General features: G+C 40.7%; 1 protein-coding gene across 1 annotated transcript; it reads right to left on the bottom strand.

The window, feature by feature from the left end:
- Nucleotides 1–1,304: 1,304 nt before the first annotated feature.
- SNX3 (sorting nexin 3) lies at nt 1,305–18,958 on the bottom strand. Its single transcript, XM_030235756.2, is given in 5 exon segments — nt 1,305–1,929; nt 1,931–2,002; nt 5,443–5,567; nt 5,897–5,992; nt 18,666–18,958. Coding segments are annotated over 5 exon segments (477 nt in total). The 5' UTR covers nt 18,828–18,958; the 3' UTR covers nt 1,305–1,907.
- Nucleotides 18,959–19,324: the final 366 nt, after the last annotated feature.

Genomic DNA, 19,324 nt, shown 5'->3' with positions numbered 1-19,324 from the left:
TGGAAGAAACTTCTTTCGGAAAATAACATTCTTTCACTCATTTCTTCTTTGAGAGAAGAAAAATAACTTACTCTGTATCTAAACCTACATAATGAAACTTCAATATATTTAATCCTTCTTTCCCGCTTTTCAAGAATAACTCAACTTTTAGGGGTGATTCAACAAGGAGAGGGAAATTTGAAAATTATTTACATTATCAAAAACATCTTGAAAAGCAACAGCCCTGGGCTGCAAATGGACTGTTGGTTTTGGTTCTTGGTTTCATGAATAGAACAGTTAGAGAGAATCAGCATAGTCTCAGTTAAGTATGAGGTTTCCACCAAAATTTAAATTATGCAGAGCAATTATTTAAACATCTATCTATTCAGTGCAGCTAATCACTAGTACTATGTGTAATCCAGCCAGCCACCACTGCCTTGTCAGTTGTCTTTTACATTCAGATTTCCATAAATGAGGTTAATGGTCTTAGTTAAAAGAAGCTACTAATTTTGCCAGAAAGTTTGTAGGATGCTCTTTACAAAGATAAAGTGTCATAAGAAGGAAAAAAGCAGCAGAGCTGAGTCTAAGCCAACACATAGCAACCAAATAGCATGAAACTCTAGAGCAGATTGCTACTAGAATATCCTGGAATCTGCTGTCAGGAGTATCTGGATAGGCAACTTCCACGTCACATTTGGAAGACTAAAGAAGCTTCTATAGCTCACTTCCTTCCCATATAAAAGACAACTTCAGCAGGGCTGCCTGTGAACTGCAGTTCAGCCATCCAGCACCTGCATTGCACCAGTGGTCAAACCAGCACAATGCTACAGTTCACCTCTCCAGTGTTCAGGGAAGTGGTCTATGATCACATCTTACAGCAGACTTGTATGACTTTATGTTCCTAATTCTATATGTAGAGCAGAGACATTTTAAACTAGGAATGATGTCATAATATAAGTTATGTAAACATTCCTTTTTCTATGGGATGGCATAGTTTTCTATACCTAGTTGAAGCTGGATTGATGCTTCTCATGCCAGGCAGAAAGGTACCCTTTTCCCAAAGTTATTAAAGTCACAGATCTGTTGATTGCCTCTCATGAGTGGTATTCCAGCTTTGGTTCCATAACACAGGAAGAGCCTTTTATACCTTTAAGTGTTCTTTAACACTTCCAGAATGAGTGGCAGCATCTAAGGGTTTTAGTGCTGGCTGTTAGTGATACACAAATAAATTGTACAAGAGCATCACAGTGAGGCTGTAACACCAGTTCACTTAGCATATTCAAGCCCCTCCTCCTCAGAAAGCATGAGACACTCCACACTCAAGGTCAAGAGTGACAAAACATTTGAAGTGCATTTTCACTTTTATTTCAAAACTTTAGACAAGTTACTTTAGTATATAAATTCAATTTTTTCCTCTTACAGAATATAAAGATAATTCCCTCATTACTTCATATAAAGTGTTTTACAAGCTTGAAGACAATTGCATAAGTGTTTCTCATACAGGATATCAGAAATAAAGCAGTCTTTCTACAGACATTCAGACAGGTGACTACCTCAGAAACAGCATAGCAGTTTAGTCAAATACAAGTGAACATGTGACACTACAGTTGTGAAAGTTCAAGTAAGGCCAAGTCAGTAAACATTGTTAAGTCATTGCAAATAATAGTGGAAAGGTTTGTGAGACATTGCAAGAGGTGGATGGTTTCATAGTATAATACTCTTAAATCAAGGATTCAGAGGGATTTAGCTAGAAGACAAGTGAGTTCTTAAATGTTATAAAGCATATGCAAAGACCAAGCAGTGTACTGGTGTTAGTGGAGACTTCGTGCCTGTTCATCCTCAGCATGCTAAGACAAACTACAACCTCTTAAAACCAAGCATAAGAACCACTAATATTTGAGAAGATGCTTTTAAAATTCAAGTATGCCTTATTTTGGATGGTGTGTAGTTTTTATCTATTACTTCATCTTGTAAGAACATGTGAAGACAACGCTCGTTCTGTGCCAGAGGGTGGCCTGCAACCCTGGAGAGAAAAAAAACCAAGAATTAGTATGACCCAATTGAGCCTATGTGCAGCTATCCTGCAGATCAAGGTTTGTACCAATTGTTCTGCACTTGGGCACAGATCCAACTTTCACTTCACTGTTGGCAACTAGAATGCTCTCTAGTAGCAAGATTTATCGCGCTTCCCCAGATGAAGTTAGTCCACAGGAACCCTGAGCTACCTCTGATCCCTTGGAAGCACGTTACATCATCTGTCACCTGCAATTGATGGGACTATCCAAGTAAGTGCTTATTCTAGCATTAGGAAATCTAGAGCTAAGAAAGGCAAGAGGATTTTTTTTAAAAAGGCCTTAACACCTTTGCCATGGGACACCCTTTTAAAGGCCACTTATCCCCTCCATTTTCAGTGTCACTGAGCAGCAGCTCGTCGCAGCAGAGCTGAAACATGGCTCCAGCAGGGGGTGTGAAGGTTTTCCAAAGGCTCAGGCACTGCTCCAGACAGAGACTGGACCCTAACCAATGTCCTGGCCTGGATGGGCAGCACTCCACAGGGTGCCAGGGGCTACTGGCCCTTCTGCTCATTGCACATGTGGCAGCTTGCAAATACAGGAGACAGAGCTTGCCTGTTCTAGGGGACACCAGCATCTCTACTGTAGATTTAATTTAAGCTGAAAAACCATCCTTTTAACAGTAAAGGAGCTGAAATTGAATTAGGAGACACTCACAGACTTGGAAGAAAACCATAAGGTACTGCACTTCAACCCTTAAAATACCATTTTTACCATGCAGGTAAAAATCCAAAAGAATCAGATAGCTGAAAGTTCATAATTTATGGACATGAATACCTAATGAAGTTTGGTTTGGAAAAAAACTACATCCAGTAGGTCAATCAAGACAGAATTCTTTCTTAGGAGAGAAAAGTCCCCCACGGTCCCAAGGGCAGCTTCTGTAAGCCTTGTGGCCTCCATATGTGTCGGAACATTTCTATCCATCTGGCTGAACACATGTAAAACATATTCAGTTCCAGTGGCTCAGCACCACTTATAAGCACTTCTGTGCATCTTCTCCACATTTATCTATTAGTGTTTACTTCACCACAGAACACGCTCACTTGTCACTACTCACTTGTCATTGAGGGCAACCTATAATGAGGAAGCTGAGCTTTCCTATTCAGTATTGACAGATTTTTTCAAGAGCAGTTATAAAAACTTTTCCATCTTGCCAGGTTCTAGAAAGGCCAGCAGTCTCAAGCACTAGTTCATAAGGATGACAGTCTAGGGTAACTAGTTTGAGTTTCTTATCCCATCAGAATGAAGTTACTGATGTTAAACTTCAAGGAAAAGATATACAGAAGAGGATGAGGCAGCAGCAAATTCCTTCTTCCTTTCAGGAAGGCTTGAAAATTGGTGGCTGAATTCAAGACTAGATTTGATCTCTGATTCAGCTCTTGGTTTCACAGGAAAACCTTACTCTACATTGGCTTTCCCTCAGTATTTTTCACCAAGGTGACCCTTCCACATAGCAGCTGCTACTTCAAGAATTTTCATCTATTTCAAAGTCAGGTTGAGACTGACCCTTGTGAATGTCACTGTATGTAGTACTGATGGCGGTGCCAGCAACCTAGCCCAAGAGAACTGACTCAAGCTGCACTGTTGTGTTTCAGATTTTACATCTAGAGGGAAAAAGCTTCTCAATAAAATCCATCTCACACTCCTGAATATTAAGAACTAGCATCGGCGCACCAATATTTTTTTTTTGTTCCAGTGGTATCAGCTGAGGGACTCTTTAGTTCCAGAAGCAAATATCAACTTTGATTATGCAATAATGTGAATGTACTATGCAAAGGACCTTCAGGTATAAATTCACTAGTGCCCAGAGTACGTGGCAGAAGCCTTAAAGCTTCCACATGGTTCAAAACTTTAGTAATATTTACCTAATGATTATTCTAATGGTCATGCCATTAGAATACATTGATGAGTTAAATTGCTATGATTTGTGCCTGGAAAGCTTTATTCCAGATGTACTCAACTCTGCCATGATATCAATATCTACATTAATCTCTGTTTATGTTTCAAAGGAGGAAAAAATAATCAACAAGTTTTACACTTCCACAAAATCAATTTATTACTTGCAGCAAGACTGAAAAATGGATACTGATAAACTGGCCATTCCATTTCTGTCAGCTATACAGAGTTTTTCAGAGAGACAGGGTAAGATGATGTTTCACATCAGCTGCTTCAGAACACCAATAGTCCTCTTCCATGCATATTGCTAGACTCAGCATACACAACTTTCAGTAAGCGCACTTTTTCTCCATTTAAGATAGAGTTCCAAGTCTGCATGGAAAAAAGGCTGTACTTTACAGCCATGACTGCCTTGATTTTACAGCAAACCCAAACATATTCCATCTTACTACTGGATGCCTTGGAAGTTCACTCCACTTGTCTTTAAACAGCAAAAAGAGGAGTCTGAAGCACTTTACCAGTTCAGAACCATTCTAAAATGAGTTAAGAAGCAACTATGTGAAGAAAACTTTCATAGATTTCATATAATCACACTTACTTGTACAGGACAGACAGTTTTAGTGAACCAGTCACTTGCACCTCCAAGACACATGCCTGAACTTACAGTAACTGACAAGTACATTTTCATAAGTTCTGGCATAACTCACAGGCATCTTCTGTTCCTGTTAAATAGCATTACTATTTGAACAAGATTAGAATGCCAGGGAAACTGACAGGCTTGAACTCCCTGAGGGAGCAGTCCCAAATCCAGTTGGTCTGAACAGCATTAACCAGAAGAGCTGGTTAATTGACAACACTCCCTACCCACTGTTTGGATCTTCACTGGTAAAGAGATTAAACCAGCTACTCAGGTCAGTGTACAGATAGTGGTTAGTAGTGTCAGATGGTGGAAAAAGAATCATAAGACTTTGTTACTATAATTGCTGCTCACCCTTTGAAAGGCAGGGACAAAATCCACAGTGACTATTTCAAATTATGTGTGCATACCTTGAGTAGTGTTTTTACTTCAGAATCTTCAGAAAGATTCTCAAGATGATTAGAGAAAATATGCATCATCACACAAACTGATAATACCTCACATCTGCAATCAAAGTAAACTGCTGTAAGTCCACTGTAAGCTCTACTGTGTTCACCCAGTTGGAAGATATCTTTCCAGAAATTATAAAGTAGAATTAGTTTGAACACTATAATTTTAGTAGCAATTTGCATAAATTAACAACAACACTACCAGTCATTTCAGCTGTTCAGGTAAGCACTAAAATACCCAAACTAAACATGGAATGAGTAATGTTAGTATGTCCTACTGCAAGATTATGTGAAAATTAATATTCTGAGCCTAGTGGAGTTACCATCCTTAGGAGGATTAGTAGCTTAAATTCAGTTTTTCAGGGCTGAGCTCCAGGTTTGTCTCTAAATAACCAGATCCAACACTTACTTGTTTATGAATTGTTCAAGAGCCTGCTTCCTTTCCTCTATGAAGGAATCATCAAATATACCATCATCTCCTCGGAAGGGGAGCTGGCGGAGAAGAGCTTTTCCTGGTAGAGGTGGTACCACAACCTGAAAGATTTACACAAGTGTCCTTAAGTGCAGCCTGTAAGCAAGTACATCCACCTCTTCCTCCTAGAAGACCCAACTCACCAGTCACATTCCTGGTGGAGTAATAAAACATGAGCAGAGAAGAACAGTACCTGCCCACACAGGTAAGCTGAAATCAAGTAGTGTATCTCTGAATTAACTCAAAACCATTAAAACAAAAAGCCTATGGCATTGCAGCACTGAGGCTTGGTAAGACTGATACATTTGGTTTATAACACAATGAAAACATTTCAGCATCATGACTCTTTGCATGTCTATGAAGAGTTGTGTTTACTTTTCACTTTACTCACCTTGCTTTCTCTTTCTAGTTCATTCCTTAGCCATTCAAAGTCACTATATCTTCTTCTGACTGTAGATTCTTTCAGTTTGAAGATAGGTAGATTTGTCTGAAAACAAGAACACAAGCTATTGATTAGACAGATTAGAAATTTTGATAAGCAGAAGAAAGAACCAAGCTGTTAAGTTACACAGTAGTTCCATTTAAGCAACAACAGTAGTACTGAGAAACATTCAAGATACAGAAACAGAGATAAGGCTCTAAGCTACATGAATAAGCTGTGCCTCGAACTGTACAGCTATGAGCCTCATTTATATGGTATCCCAATTACTGGTATTCTGTCATTGTATCACCAAGCAGAATATCTGATCTGCTGGCCACTTGGGATGTTTCTAAGGCTGCAGAAGCAGCTGCTATTCTTATTGTCTCAGGAGCTAGATTCCCATTATATACAAAATTGGAGATGGGAAGGGGGAAGAAATTCTTATTCCATACAAGTTTCTCTTACAGCATTCAAGGGAATGTTTCAGATATCAGGACAGGACATTAACCAAATTTCCCGAACTTTTCTACTCCCTGATACAACATGGCCTCCAGAATCTTCAAAAGCAAAACCTGTAAGTCTTACAGTGAATCCATTCAGGACTGTTGAAGATTTGAAAGCACAACCTGCCAATTTTGGGTAACTACAGAGAAGCTACACAACAAGGCTGAGATGCATTACAACATTCAGTGCTGAGGAGATGAGACTGTTTGACTACAGAGTTAAACCAAGCAGAGCATGACTAGGAAGAGCTTTGCTGAACAAGGCTAGGAGGCAGCACCCAAACCTAACACCCTTGAAAGGGACATCACATGGGAGCAAGGTTATAATTCTGCACAAGACCATGTTAAATACACAGGCACCCTGCTACAAGTCCTTATACTACCTTGTGTGAGAGCCTGCATTACTTCTATTCATTCTTGTGGTGCAGTGTTATCCCACTTTTGCAATCCAACTCACACATTATTTTAGAAGTACACACTGAGAGTATCCTCTCCGAATGAAATCCTGGCTGAACACTACAAAATTGTTTCTAGGAGTTATGACCTCCTGAAAGAAGAGCATGAGCCTGTAATTACCATGCACAACCAGAAGTCACAGAATAATGTCTACTGTTGACAGACTGCAAATTCACTAACAGTCTTTGTATACTTTTAAAGAAGCCTCTTGAAAAGCACTCCAGGAAGCTGATGTTCACTTGGGGCTACACTTACCTCCAGCTTTCCTGATGGCAGATGCAGTAGTCATTCTCAGCGACCGCCTTTTACTTTTTGTTGTTTTGGTTTTTATCTAGTAGGCCACCTAATTCAGGATCTGGTCACTATTTGAGTAGATACTCCTGTACAATATCATTTGCAGCATGTTATGCTTAAGCTATCACTAGGGAATACTTTTGGCTGCTCAAAACAGGTTTAATTCCAGAAATATTTTCATGCACTAGGCAAGTCCATGACTTGGGTCATTATATTGCTGCCAGCCAGTACTGGCTATCACACAATAGTACTTGATAAGTTAGTTGTGTACTTTCACATTATGCAAGTTAGTTCATAATTTACACATGATAAAGTTTAGAACAATATTTTGTTATGGTATCTTATTGCTAAATGTTTGAAAGTATTCAAGCTCTCTTTCCCAGGTAAAATATTGTTGACTGTACTTGCGACCAATAATAAAATTGCATTTAAGACTAACGTCAGGCTTTATAAATAAACACTCTTGTCTTGATGGTAAGAATACTCTGCTCAACAGTGAATACAGCTAGTTCCCCAAAATGCATGAACGAGATTCCCAGAAGTTAAGTACTGGATTATTCTCCTCTGATTTCAGCTATTGTTTTTTAAACCAAGTTCACCATTACACAGAACATCTACTCTTTGTCAGTGTCTCTGGTAGAAAGTCCTTTAAAATATTTAACATACAGGTTCTCACCTGCAGAAAATATTAATTTCTCTCTCAAGTTACTAAAAATGGGATTAGAACTGGATAAAAGCAGCTAAAAAACGTAAGTTCCCGGGTCTTCAGGAACTCTTTTCATGCTTCTAGGCATATAAAGTTAATCTCTAAACAACATATTAGGCTTACAAGTACAATGTGGGAGTAGAAGTGCCAATTGAGCTCACTTTACCTTCTACATTCCCTTTTCAACTTTTGACATGCTAGCTCAGCTAGCAAGTAGGAGAAAAGGACAGAGTTCTTTGCTTTCCCTGTGAATTGAAAAATCTTCTCAAATTTTGATCATAAGTACTATAAATATTCAGACTGTAAAGTATGTCAAAAGGCATGGACTAAATTAAGCGTCTTGCAAGTCACAACTTGACAACTATATTCTAAAACAAAGTATATGTTCGCCTGGTCTGGATACAAACTAGAGCTATCTACTGAGATCAATTTCTAAACCCCATGTTTCTTTAAACCCAGAAATTGCAGCAATTGTCCTTGCTCTGGAAGTAAGTACTGACAGAGCAGTGTTCCTAAGGTAAGCAGCTGTTAGGAAGGATTTATTTAAAAATGCAATCAGAGAGTCCTGTTTTATACTGCTTAACCTATCTACATCTTAGGTCCCTATTTTTAATTCAGGCTATATTCACATCTGAAGTTACTGTATGGGCCTTTATCACTAAGGATTATTGCCCTGTTTGAACAGATCACCCTTTGCTTCAGTAGGCTGGACTTCTGCACACCCTACAGCCTCCATCTCCCATGGCTAGATAGTTTTCATTAAGCAAGCCAGACACCTCCTGAAGCATGGACTTTCACTGGGCAAGAATTTGGTAGAAGGAGACAATCCTGAAGAGCCAACAGAAACTCATCTTCTATTAAATTGTCATTTCAAGACCATGCAGGCTATCAAAAATGTTATTCTCTGCTTGACATTTTATGTTGAGTTATATTTGTTCAGTCACTAAGGTGCCACCAGCTATTCTGAGCGCCTCCTGTGCTTTGGCTGCCTGCTAGAACAGAGTAAGGAACAAAACTTGAAGTCAGGCTAGTTTCATTTTTATGAGCATTTCTGCTCATGTTTATTCAGCATTATAATGTCAACTTTCTGGCCTGCTGAGCTGCTAAGTCGACTCTCACAAAACTCATGACAGCAAGAAACATAGAACAGCCCCTGGAGCACAGCTCATTCCTGTAATAATTTCAGCACAATTTCTGCAGCAATTCTTTCTTCAGCTGTGTAATAATTACACCATTTATTGAAAAAAAAATCAACAGCTTCTTAGTGCAAAATCATTCTGCTTAGCAGTTTGAATGCAAGCCCTCAACCTGAAATGATTAGGGATCACCCAAGATGTTAGACAACTATAAATCACTAACTAGAACTGCAGATAAAGCATTGTTGCAGAAGGACAAACAAACCAGTTCTGCAGAAGTCACACACAGCCCAAAATCCAAAGCCACAGAAATTCAAGACAGATTTTGTGTAGCACTGTCTCTTTATTAGACTGTATGTAGACACCATTAGGCTTTCTCTGACAGCTGTCAATCAGCCTTTATTCTGCTGGGGCAGTTATTGGTCAGCCAGTACACCAGAATAAATATTGTCCAAATTGGTGCCAAGTTACATTACATAATTAAACAACAGGTAACAAACTCAGATCCTTAAGTCACTCCTGCATTTCTCCACTCAGATGCCAAACAAACTTTCTACAGTCATTTGGCTAGTGCTCAACAAACTAGAAATGGGAAGCAGTGGTTCCTTACTAACAGACTTCAGGGCAAAATCCGTGTTCCCAGGAAGCATGTTTCTTCAGCTTCATCTACGTCACCATAACATATTCAACTTTGAGCCTGACTCTAAATTCAGGAGATTCCCAGTTCACCTCAGAAGCAAATGACAATCCTAAGACAGTGGCTTAGATAAGCAGGTAACAGTCTTCCAGCTCTTAGTACAGTCACTCCACAAGCTCTGCCCAGTTAGAAGCTGAAAAAGTGTTTCTGTATGCAAGTGAAGAGAATTTCACAAGAAGAATGCAAGTAGTTTGAGTACTAGTCATTACTGTCCATTCAGCTTCAGATACAGTCATCAATGCAGCCATTCCGGTAAACAAATTATCTTAAATGCAGGAGGAAAATGACACTAATTTATTTGTTTATAATTAGTTTAAATTAATAAAATAATTCTAAGTATTTTTAAGTCTTAGTTTTTAGACTAGCTCATCCACTGAGTGGAAAAGTCTTGCAAATAGTCAGACTTGCTCCTAAAAATTTGTTTCCAGACATAAATCAAATGCAAATAGCATTTGGGTTCCTTCAAAGTGCATGCTGACAGTCCACAAGATTGTGTGACACTGTAGTCCAGTCCATCCCCACAATAGCAAACTCCCCAGATGTTGTTGCTCAGCATAGTTTGAGGTAAATTTGGCTAATTTCTTCATCTGCCACCATAACACTCAGCAGCAGCACTGCATTGCCCATGTCTCCCACTCCTAACAGACTGAGAATAAAGCTGCACTGTTGCCACAGCACCTACTTTGATGTTATCTTCTCAAGTAGGTTATGGTAGCCTTGAGAGAACTCTATTTCCATTAAAATAGAGTGAAAGAAAGCACACAGCTCACTTTTGATAAAAGTTTGTGGCTTTGACTCTCAGAAGCTAAATTCAAGCATCTTGACTGTCTTGTGCAAGCTGTAATCTTTGTCAAGAGCCTACACCCTTTGACTACATTTACAGTCAAAGGGAGCTCTGGGGTACCACAGTAAATAGCACTCAGGGTGGATAAAAAAAAGCATTATGATTTTCTTAACATAAGAGCCTGCTGTCCTTTAGTACAAGAAACTGGCTCCAGCAGTCCACTGTTATTGCAGAAACCTTGCCAGTGGTTTGTTTCCTTCCCGACTCGACATAAGCAGCTACCTCTCAATTTCCTACAATTATGAAAAGCAAGAAAGAAGGAAAACATGCCTTAAACTTCAGTTTCCAGAAGTTTAGATTTTTGGTGGGTATATAACTGAAGCAAAGCTCTTTCCCCACTGCAAAATGTCAGACTAGAGACTGTTATTTTTCTAAGTTTCAGTCCTTTTGATCAAAACAGAGTTTTATCTTCCCTCTTCTCCATTTGGTGTCCAGATCTACTGAAGATATGTCATATTAAAAAAAAAATAAAGTTAAGAGAACACTGAAAGATCTGACCATGCAAGTTTTAAACAATGCTGAATTAAACTATACCAAGAACTTTTGAGCTTCCCACTCTGCAGTACTGGAGCTATGGGGCCAGGATGTTTTCTACCTTGAAGACCAAGACAGTGAAATCCTAATAGCAACATAATGACAGAGACTATCATAACCTTTTCCAAATCCAGGGCTTTGAGTCCAGAGTTGCTCTCTGAAAAATGAGCATAGGGATGTCCGTATTTTTGCCAAAAAGCATCTATCATCATCTGAACAAGTTCAACAATATAATAAACAGCTGAATTATGGTATGCTACGGTTAAAAGACTCTGAATAGGGTGAGCCAAGAAAAAGAGACTGCTTAGTGATTCTTAATTCTTCAGGCTCCATGCTCAGAAGCCAAAAATAAAAAATGGAGCCTGCTTTGAGGACACATTTGGACAAAGACTTTTAGAACACCCAGAAAGAACTAGTAACTAGATTTGGGTTAGCTAGTCAAAGCCTCCTGTGAAATACCAAATATTGATTTGAAAGAGAAGGGATTGCTACTTTTACACAATTCAAGGCGCAACAGCCATACAGCTCTGATTTGACCTACTGTAATGTTCTTACTCATTTCTCATTAGGAATGACTGAAGAGGGATCACATTAAGTTGATGCTTTAGCACCATTACTGACATCTATCAGCTATAGTCAAATGGGGATAAAAAAATTTCAGTGAATTGCTGAAGTTGCTAATTTTTCATCAAAAACTAAACTTTTAATATGCTTTTTGAGCTAGAGACTGTCTAGCATCCCTATACTACAAATACACAAGAAAAAAAGCAGTAAATTAACTACCTTAAAAGTGAGCATACAAAGTAGCAAAAAATTCTCTTCATATTTCCAGTTTTACTGGAACAGTAACACAACACTCCTAAGTAGCCACTAAAAGCTATAGAAAGGCTTCCAACTCCCATTCATTAATCTGCAGCATATCTTAACACTTAGAGGGTGCTACAGCTTAGGCCTATAGAAAAAAATCTCTAAAGCTTTATTTTCAAGTCTAGAGGCAGCTCTAAACCACTTAATATATAGCTTCATTTTCTTCTGGATTTTAGAGTAAAGTTGCTATACACTAGCTTATAGTTATACTTTCAAATAGGCTTTGTGGCCAACACAAACTATACTGTCATATGGGAGAAACTTCTGGCACATAACACAGATTTTGAATTGGATTCTAAAGAAATAACCAAACCATGGACCTGTATTCAGTTGGTAGAACACTTGTTCTTATACCTTGACTAGAAGGTTAGGGCTTCTTCATCCTTTTTATGTAAGAAGTTAGAGCAACAATAGCAACTTCTGGCCCTTTACTCAGTGTTACAGCTCCACAGGGTATTTGGATTAGGCACTTGTTAAAACAGCCTCCAGTAGTGCAACTCGCATTGCTTTACCAAGTGAAAAAACTTTAAATAAAATACCTCCCTTACTGTTAGAGACATAAACCTCTGCTGCATCATTTATTTCCCCAGATGAAAAGCAGCAGAGACCAGACTGCTCTAAAGTTCAAGCTGACACTTTTTCAGCAAGCCATCTAAAAATAAACACGTATCAAAACTCCCTGGCATCACATGCCTACCTGGACTACAGCCATCTGTCCTATAAAGATTAGTCATTGTTCCATTTGATTTGGTCTGTTCTGCACTGTACTAGAGTGCAATCTAAAACATGACAATCAAGGCTTGCACTGTATGCACTAAAATAAAAGGAGGGCAAGTCACCAGTTAAACTAATATATTAATAAGAAGCACTATTCAGAAACTTGGTTATTTTACTTACACAGTAACAGATATCAATGCCAAACTAGTTCAGTACCTTTAGACCAGCCTCTTGAACCTAGATTAATTACAAACCTCTACAGAAAAAACACAGCTGCTCAAGAGTAAATCCACTTTCCTTGCTTTGGAAGTTTCTCTCATCCAAGCCATTCTACTTCTCTGTCCACCTAATCAGTGTCCTCGGAAATTCTTAGCCTTCCAGTTATCTTCTTCTGAATTACTGCTTGAAAGAACAGGTAATGCTTGTGAGGATGCAGTACCCAGGCTGTAGAACAGAAAAATGGTCAGTTGAATCACTGTGTTTTTATTCTTTGTAGAGGAGTCTGAGAATACCTAACTGGTAGCAGGGTCTAGAATGGGTTTTAAAACCACAATTTACTATAGTTAGGGCAGACTTGCAGTGTTATGCAAGATTTGTCGTAGTAGAGAAATAGAGAATTACTGCTGATTATGCATCCGTAAACACACCCCCACTGAGTCAGTGTTTAGTCATGACTCCACCATAAGCTTCAACTACTAAACGGTACAATGCTGAAGTCAACTACAGGAATGGCTGATTTGATTCTTTTTGTGGCGGGGGAAGAATTTGCAGCTTCAAACATGAAGGACAGGACATTTGGAACTGTTCAAGGACAAAACATTGCAAAACACATTCAAGAGCACCACTTTGCAAAACACGGCACAAGTGTTTTCTGAGCAAGTTTGACTTTCAGTTCATTTTCTGTCTTACTCTGACTTGATCACAGCAGTCAGACTTCAGTTAATCAGTTAATCACAATTCAGACCACTATAAACAGGCTGAAATGTAAATATTGTATCCAAACTAGGTCTTGAAAAAAACGGTTAAGGAGAGAACAGGATTTTCTAAAGCAATGCAAGTTCAGCAGTACTCAGATAAACTTCCCCAATCCCTTGAAACCAATACTATTCTTAATACTGCAGGAACTTCACAGTCTGTGTATTCATTTCCTTCCCCACTGGACCTATGCAGTCGAGCACCTCTGCAGGTCTGCAGAACATACAAGAAACCTGACTGGTGCCCTAAAGAGCACTGGAACCACCCAACTATTGCATTTCACCATGGAAGCACAGCAAGACATTCCCTTTGTACACCACAAGACAAGCAACTGCACTATGGAATATCAAAAAGCTAAGGTCAATTATTAATTAGGGCCAAATTTAGTAATACTGATTAGAGGCAAGAGGCCATTGTCATCTTAGCTCTGTTCTTTAATGTTCAAAGGCTTTTAGTTTGCCTTTGACAAAAAAGAATTCTTTAACTATTTGGACTAATAGGTCCTGTAGCAGGTATTTTATTATTTTTCTAACTGTCAGTTTGAATATCAATGACTTCTCTGCAAGTTCTCACTAACCATGAAAAGATGATTTAACCCTTCAGTCTAGGTGACAAACCCTACCAAAATGGGCAGCACAGAAATCACTTTTACTTCTACAGAAACAAAACCAGATGAAATAGTGTTAACAGTTTATTTCCAGAACACTGAATATTCTGAGTTCGAAGGGATCCACAAAATCATGAAGTCCAACTCTTAAGCAAACAGCCCATACAGGGATTGAATCCACAAGCCTGATGTTATTTAGCACCATGCTCTAATCAACTGAGCTATTCTCGGGGTTGCCAAAGGGATACTTCCCAAAATGTAGCAAGTTCCTGGATACCCATATGCTTTGTTGACAGTATTCTAACCAAAGTGCTTATCTCCTACGGGACTGCCTTTACAAATGGGTGTATGGATGTGATGTGTGACACCAGCCACTGGATCAGTCAGCTTGTAAAGATTAAGTCTTGTCTCCTTAAAGGATTTAACAACTGAAGCTATTGCACAGAATCTGCTTGAGCAAAGACCTTCCTTTTGACCCACTTACCAAGAAAACTATATCTCAACTACAGTGGGAGACAAATGATACCTGGAACTGGACTGAGGACTAAATACATGTGGTAGGATGCTAATATGATAATTGTAATTTGTTCTGTTTGCTTCCTGGAATTCAGAGCGAGAACTGGCTTTTAGTCCATAAATAGTAAAGATATTCCCATGCCCTCATTCAAGAGTGTTGACTTGAACAAGCCCACAATGAAAAGGTTTAATAATAAAAGGAGAAGAGCTAAAGACTTATGAGAAACAGCATGCAGGAGTATTTACACTGAGAACCTGACTTTTGGTTAATTTTTCCTCAAGAGGAAAGGGCAATTAAGTAGTTTACTGTATTCCTTTAGCAGGCAGTCTAGCTGATTATGTTAGTTTTAAACACTGCACAATCACCATATTGTGATCATCTACATACCTTCAGATGAGGCAAGTACTTTACCAAGTTTTATTTCACTACACGAAGCACTTAAAGCTTTATACCCTGCCGCATTATTCCCAGTCTAGCTCACCCTAAACCTTCACACACAAAGGGCACCTCAGAATGGTACAAATGCTCTGCCTGATGCTGCTGACGGAAAGAAAATTCTCAAGTACCCTGTCAAAAACATGACCCACGCAAATTTGCTATTTTAACACAGCAGGATGGCATTTTCTATCACTTACTTCCAAACAAGATGTTTGACTTTCATTGCTAGGCTGCACTGTAGTGGCATGTTGCCACACTGTGCGCCTTATAGTGGTTGCTACAGTGGAAAGCTTTCTGTCATCACCTTGTCCAGCTTGCCAAGAACAGACTGTTATTTAATGCACAGACTCAGGCTCAGAAAGTCAATACTTTGGCCAACTGTCTATCTGTGAAGTAAGCTGCCCGGCTAGAAGTGCTGCATAGGGTCTACCTGCAGCACTCCTTTTAAGATTCCCTAAATGCTTGTCAAAGCACCATGCAACTACCCCAGGAAACAGCCACCCTGCACAGAGACACTCACTGTGACAAACCTTCCTAAGTTCCAAACCACTACTGCCTTGCTTATGCAGTAGCGTACTGCTGAGTAGTCTACCCAAAACTTTAGAATTCCCCATCAGGCTTTCGGACTTCCACCAGAACTTGATGAGTACAGCATTACAAGAACTAAAGCATGAAGTTGTTCCACTTGCTGCTTTCCAGACAACTGATATGCTCCAACTGCAGTACCAGTAGAAAGCTTGCCAATAAAAGTTTTGGGGAAACTCTGCAGTATTTCACACACATATGTGTTGCAAGATACTTTTTATCAGATATCACTTCAAGAGTCAGCTAGCAAGTTCAGTCTTTCCAAAAAACCCCAAAAGTGATGCTTTGAGATTCAGACAAAGATAGAATTACAGAGTCTGTAAACACCATGACAATGGTACAAGTGTAATTGTCTCAAAACAAACTTGAATTTCAGCGTCCCCTCTAACAATGTTTCTGGCTTAGAATGCTCTCCAGCTGTAACACGAGGCTGCAGTCCTTTAGCTTTCACCAGAATTTGGCAGCAGTTAAGCCATCCATTTCTGCACACTTAATGTTTTACTGCCGGTGTTACTTGAAGACACAGCTCTCCAGATATGATTCAGGTAACTCACACCATCTTCTCAGGTTTGCTCTGCTGCTGCTACCAGCACTGTTGAAAGAAACTGCCTATCAGCTGCTACTTTCTTACTTTCTGTGACCACCGGCACTTGTCAAACCACAGAGGCCACTGGTGACTATTGTCACCCACACTCCAATGAGCAGCTTACAGTATTAGGCCTATCTTTCACAAATACAATACCACAGCAATCCATGTTTGAATTCTCCCTCTGTGCTGAAATTTGTGTATTAGCAACGTGGTCCATGTTCTGCTGAAAAGGAGTTAATTGATGTAAGTTTAGACAGTGTACATAATTCTGCATGACTTGTATTACCTGCTCTGTAGCCTTCCAGCACACAGAGACATAAAACTCAAATTTACAGTTCATGGTAGCTATGAACTATGTGTATGGCAGTGCACAACTGGAAAGGGAATGATCAGGAGACAGTCCTGTATACCGGCATGTACAGATGTGGGTGGAGGATGCAATGTTTACACAGCAGTCAGTCTGGGAGGAAGAACAGAGGAAGGTCATAGTGCTATCACCGTGTACATTTGTTCAAATCATTCTTGGTCTTCATTAGAACAGGAATCCAGAATTTTCTACGCCAAACACCAGGTGAGCTAAGACTAACCTGTCTCAAAACTTGTTCTTCTGCTTCCCTTTCTGATGAAGAACTTCAGCTGAGTATTTAAAAAAAATTTTATTTTTTTAATCACAGGAAGTTTGACATAATTCCCAAGGCCATATCATGGCCCAGTCCCTTTTAGATCGTCTTCCCTGGATCCAACCATTCCAAATGCTCAGTCTCATGGAAAGAAACATCACCAGGAACTTAAGGTGCAAATACTTTCCAGCAAGATAGAATTACATCTTTCTTCTAAGTGGATTGCTAGGGTTCTGATAAGGGCAGTGCAATGCAACACAAATCTGCAAGTTCTAGTCTGACTTCACACTAAGGCCAAACATAGGCTACAAGCATGTCAGTTTATTCTTCCTGCCCCATAGACACATCATGAAACACAGAAATAGCTACTGAACGTGACAATTTACAAGCATCAGAAGTAAAGAAGTATCCTCCCTAGAAGCTTTAGATTTCAGGTGATTTTTATTTTTCAAGTAAGGTTACACCAACCTGGGGACTTAGACTTTTAAAACCAGAAAATTCACACAAGGTTAAGTCTTATCTGGTGAATTTTAGTGACTGAGGTAGCAGCCCTTAGCTGTATCCTTCCCTGCTGCGAAGAACATGTATTGCAGAGAATGTGTGCAGGGAATCAATGAAGCTTCACTCTTTATCACTGACTGTAACAACTGACCAGGTTCAATTATCTATAACAGAGCAAAATTATAACAGAGCTCAATTATAACAGAGCAAAGATATATAAAGTAGCAGACTCAACTACAAACTATAAAAAAACCCCATCTGTAAGTATCCAACTTTCTCAACCCAGCTTATTTCGAGCCATGTAGACCAAAAAGGATTCCCTGCTTCCAGGCCCTACCAGACACAGGCAAGGACTGTGCTGTAGACACTGCATTTTTTTACCATTCCTCTGGGCCCTGTTTATGAAACTAGAAAGGCCAGGGAACACAGTAATGACTTCACATAGCTTTTCTCAAGCTTAAGACTACTAGCCTTTGGGGCAAGTCACTGAACAACCCTTCCAGCTAGGAAGGATTCTAGTGTTACTAAGAAGAAGCATTTGACTGCAGCACATCGTGAGAAACAGCCCTATTTATTAGGCATTACAATTTTATTTCAGGTACAAAATATCCAGGAAGCCCTCCTCCATACACACACACCTTATCACTTCAGCTGGCTCTGATCTAAGTGCGTGTGCCCACTAGACTTGTTTACACCTTCTCTATGTACTTTTTGAGGCCACTGGAATCCTGAACTTGACCTCTTCCTAAGAGCAGATCTACCCATATTACTCCATCTCAGAGAGTGGAGAGTTTGCTCTACTCTATTTACCTGGAAATAGACAAGCAATTGCTCTCAGTACAGCGATATTTCAGTCTGAGGACAAGCGGTACACAGCAGAGCCGAAAGAGCACTTGTCCTGGGGTTATCTGAAACGAGCTGCACAGCCTTAGCTACCATGAGCCCGTCACAGAGTTATCAACCCCAAGCCGAGGATGGAGAGTCCACTGCGGCTCTGCCACCGCCCCCCAGCGCCCCGCACCGCAGCAGCCGTGACACCGGTCCCGAAGGACACGGCGGCGGGAGCCCGTCACCGCCACCCCGGCCAGCCCCGGGCGACACGAGAGCCCGACACCAGCACCCCGCTTCCCGGGCCGGGTCCGCGCTGCCTCACCTTGACGCGGATCTCGTAGGTGGTGAAGCGGCCGCGGCCCACCCCCACTGTCTGCGGGTTGCCCACGTCGATCTCCAGGAAGTTGCTGGGCGGCCCGTAGGCGTCGTTGAGGTTCTGCGGCTTGCTGATCAGCCGCCGGGTGTCTGCGATCGTCTCGGCCATGGCGGAGCGGGCGCCTTCTCCCCTGAGCCAGCGACCGAGCCCCGAGCGCCGCTGCCGCTGCCTCCGCCACCCGCGCTGCCCGACCGCCCGCCCTCTGCCCAGCTGACTGACCGGCAACGCGCACCCGTATCCGCCGCCCGCTCTCACTCGCAAGGCACGCTGGGTAATGTAGTTTTCGGGGCCCGGCCCGCTTGCTCATGCCTGGCGCGGCCTCCCGTCTTCTGAACTACATGTCCCGGCGGGCGCTAGGAGCCCGCCGCGCTGGCCGAGCGCGCTGATTTGTCAGGTCCGCCCACCCCTTCGGCCGAGTGCGGGTGGCGGAGGCGGGGGTGTTTTGGGGGGTGGCTCTGCTTTTCCCGCACATCCTCGTTCTTCGGGGATTGAAAACACTGGGTGGGAAGTGCTGTATATGCAAGGTGTTATGCAAAAGGAATCAGGACTCTGCAAACGTAGGCTGGTGGAGATGCCCACCAAAAGCTTTGTTTTGAAAACAAAGT

This window comes from Serinus canaria, chromosome 3 (assembly GCF_022539315.1).
Source record: "Serinus canaria isolate serCan28SL12 chromosome 3, serCan2020, whole genome shotgun sequence".
NCBI classification, from domain to species: domain Eukaryota; kingdom Metazoa; phylum Chordata; class Aves; order Passeriformes; family Fringillidae; genus Serinus; species Serinus canaria.
The sequence above is the reverse complement of the archived record's forward strand: the minus strand, read 5'-3'. Positions and strand labels throughout refer to the sequence as shown.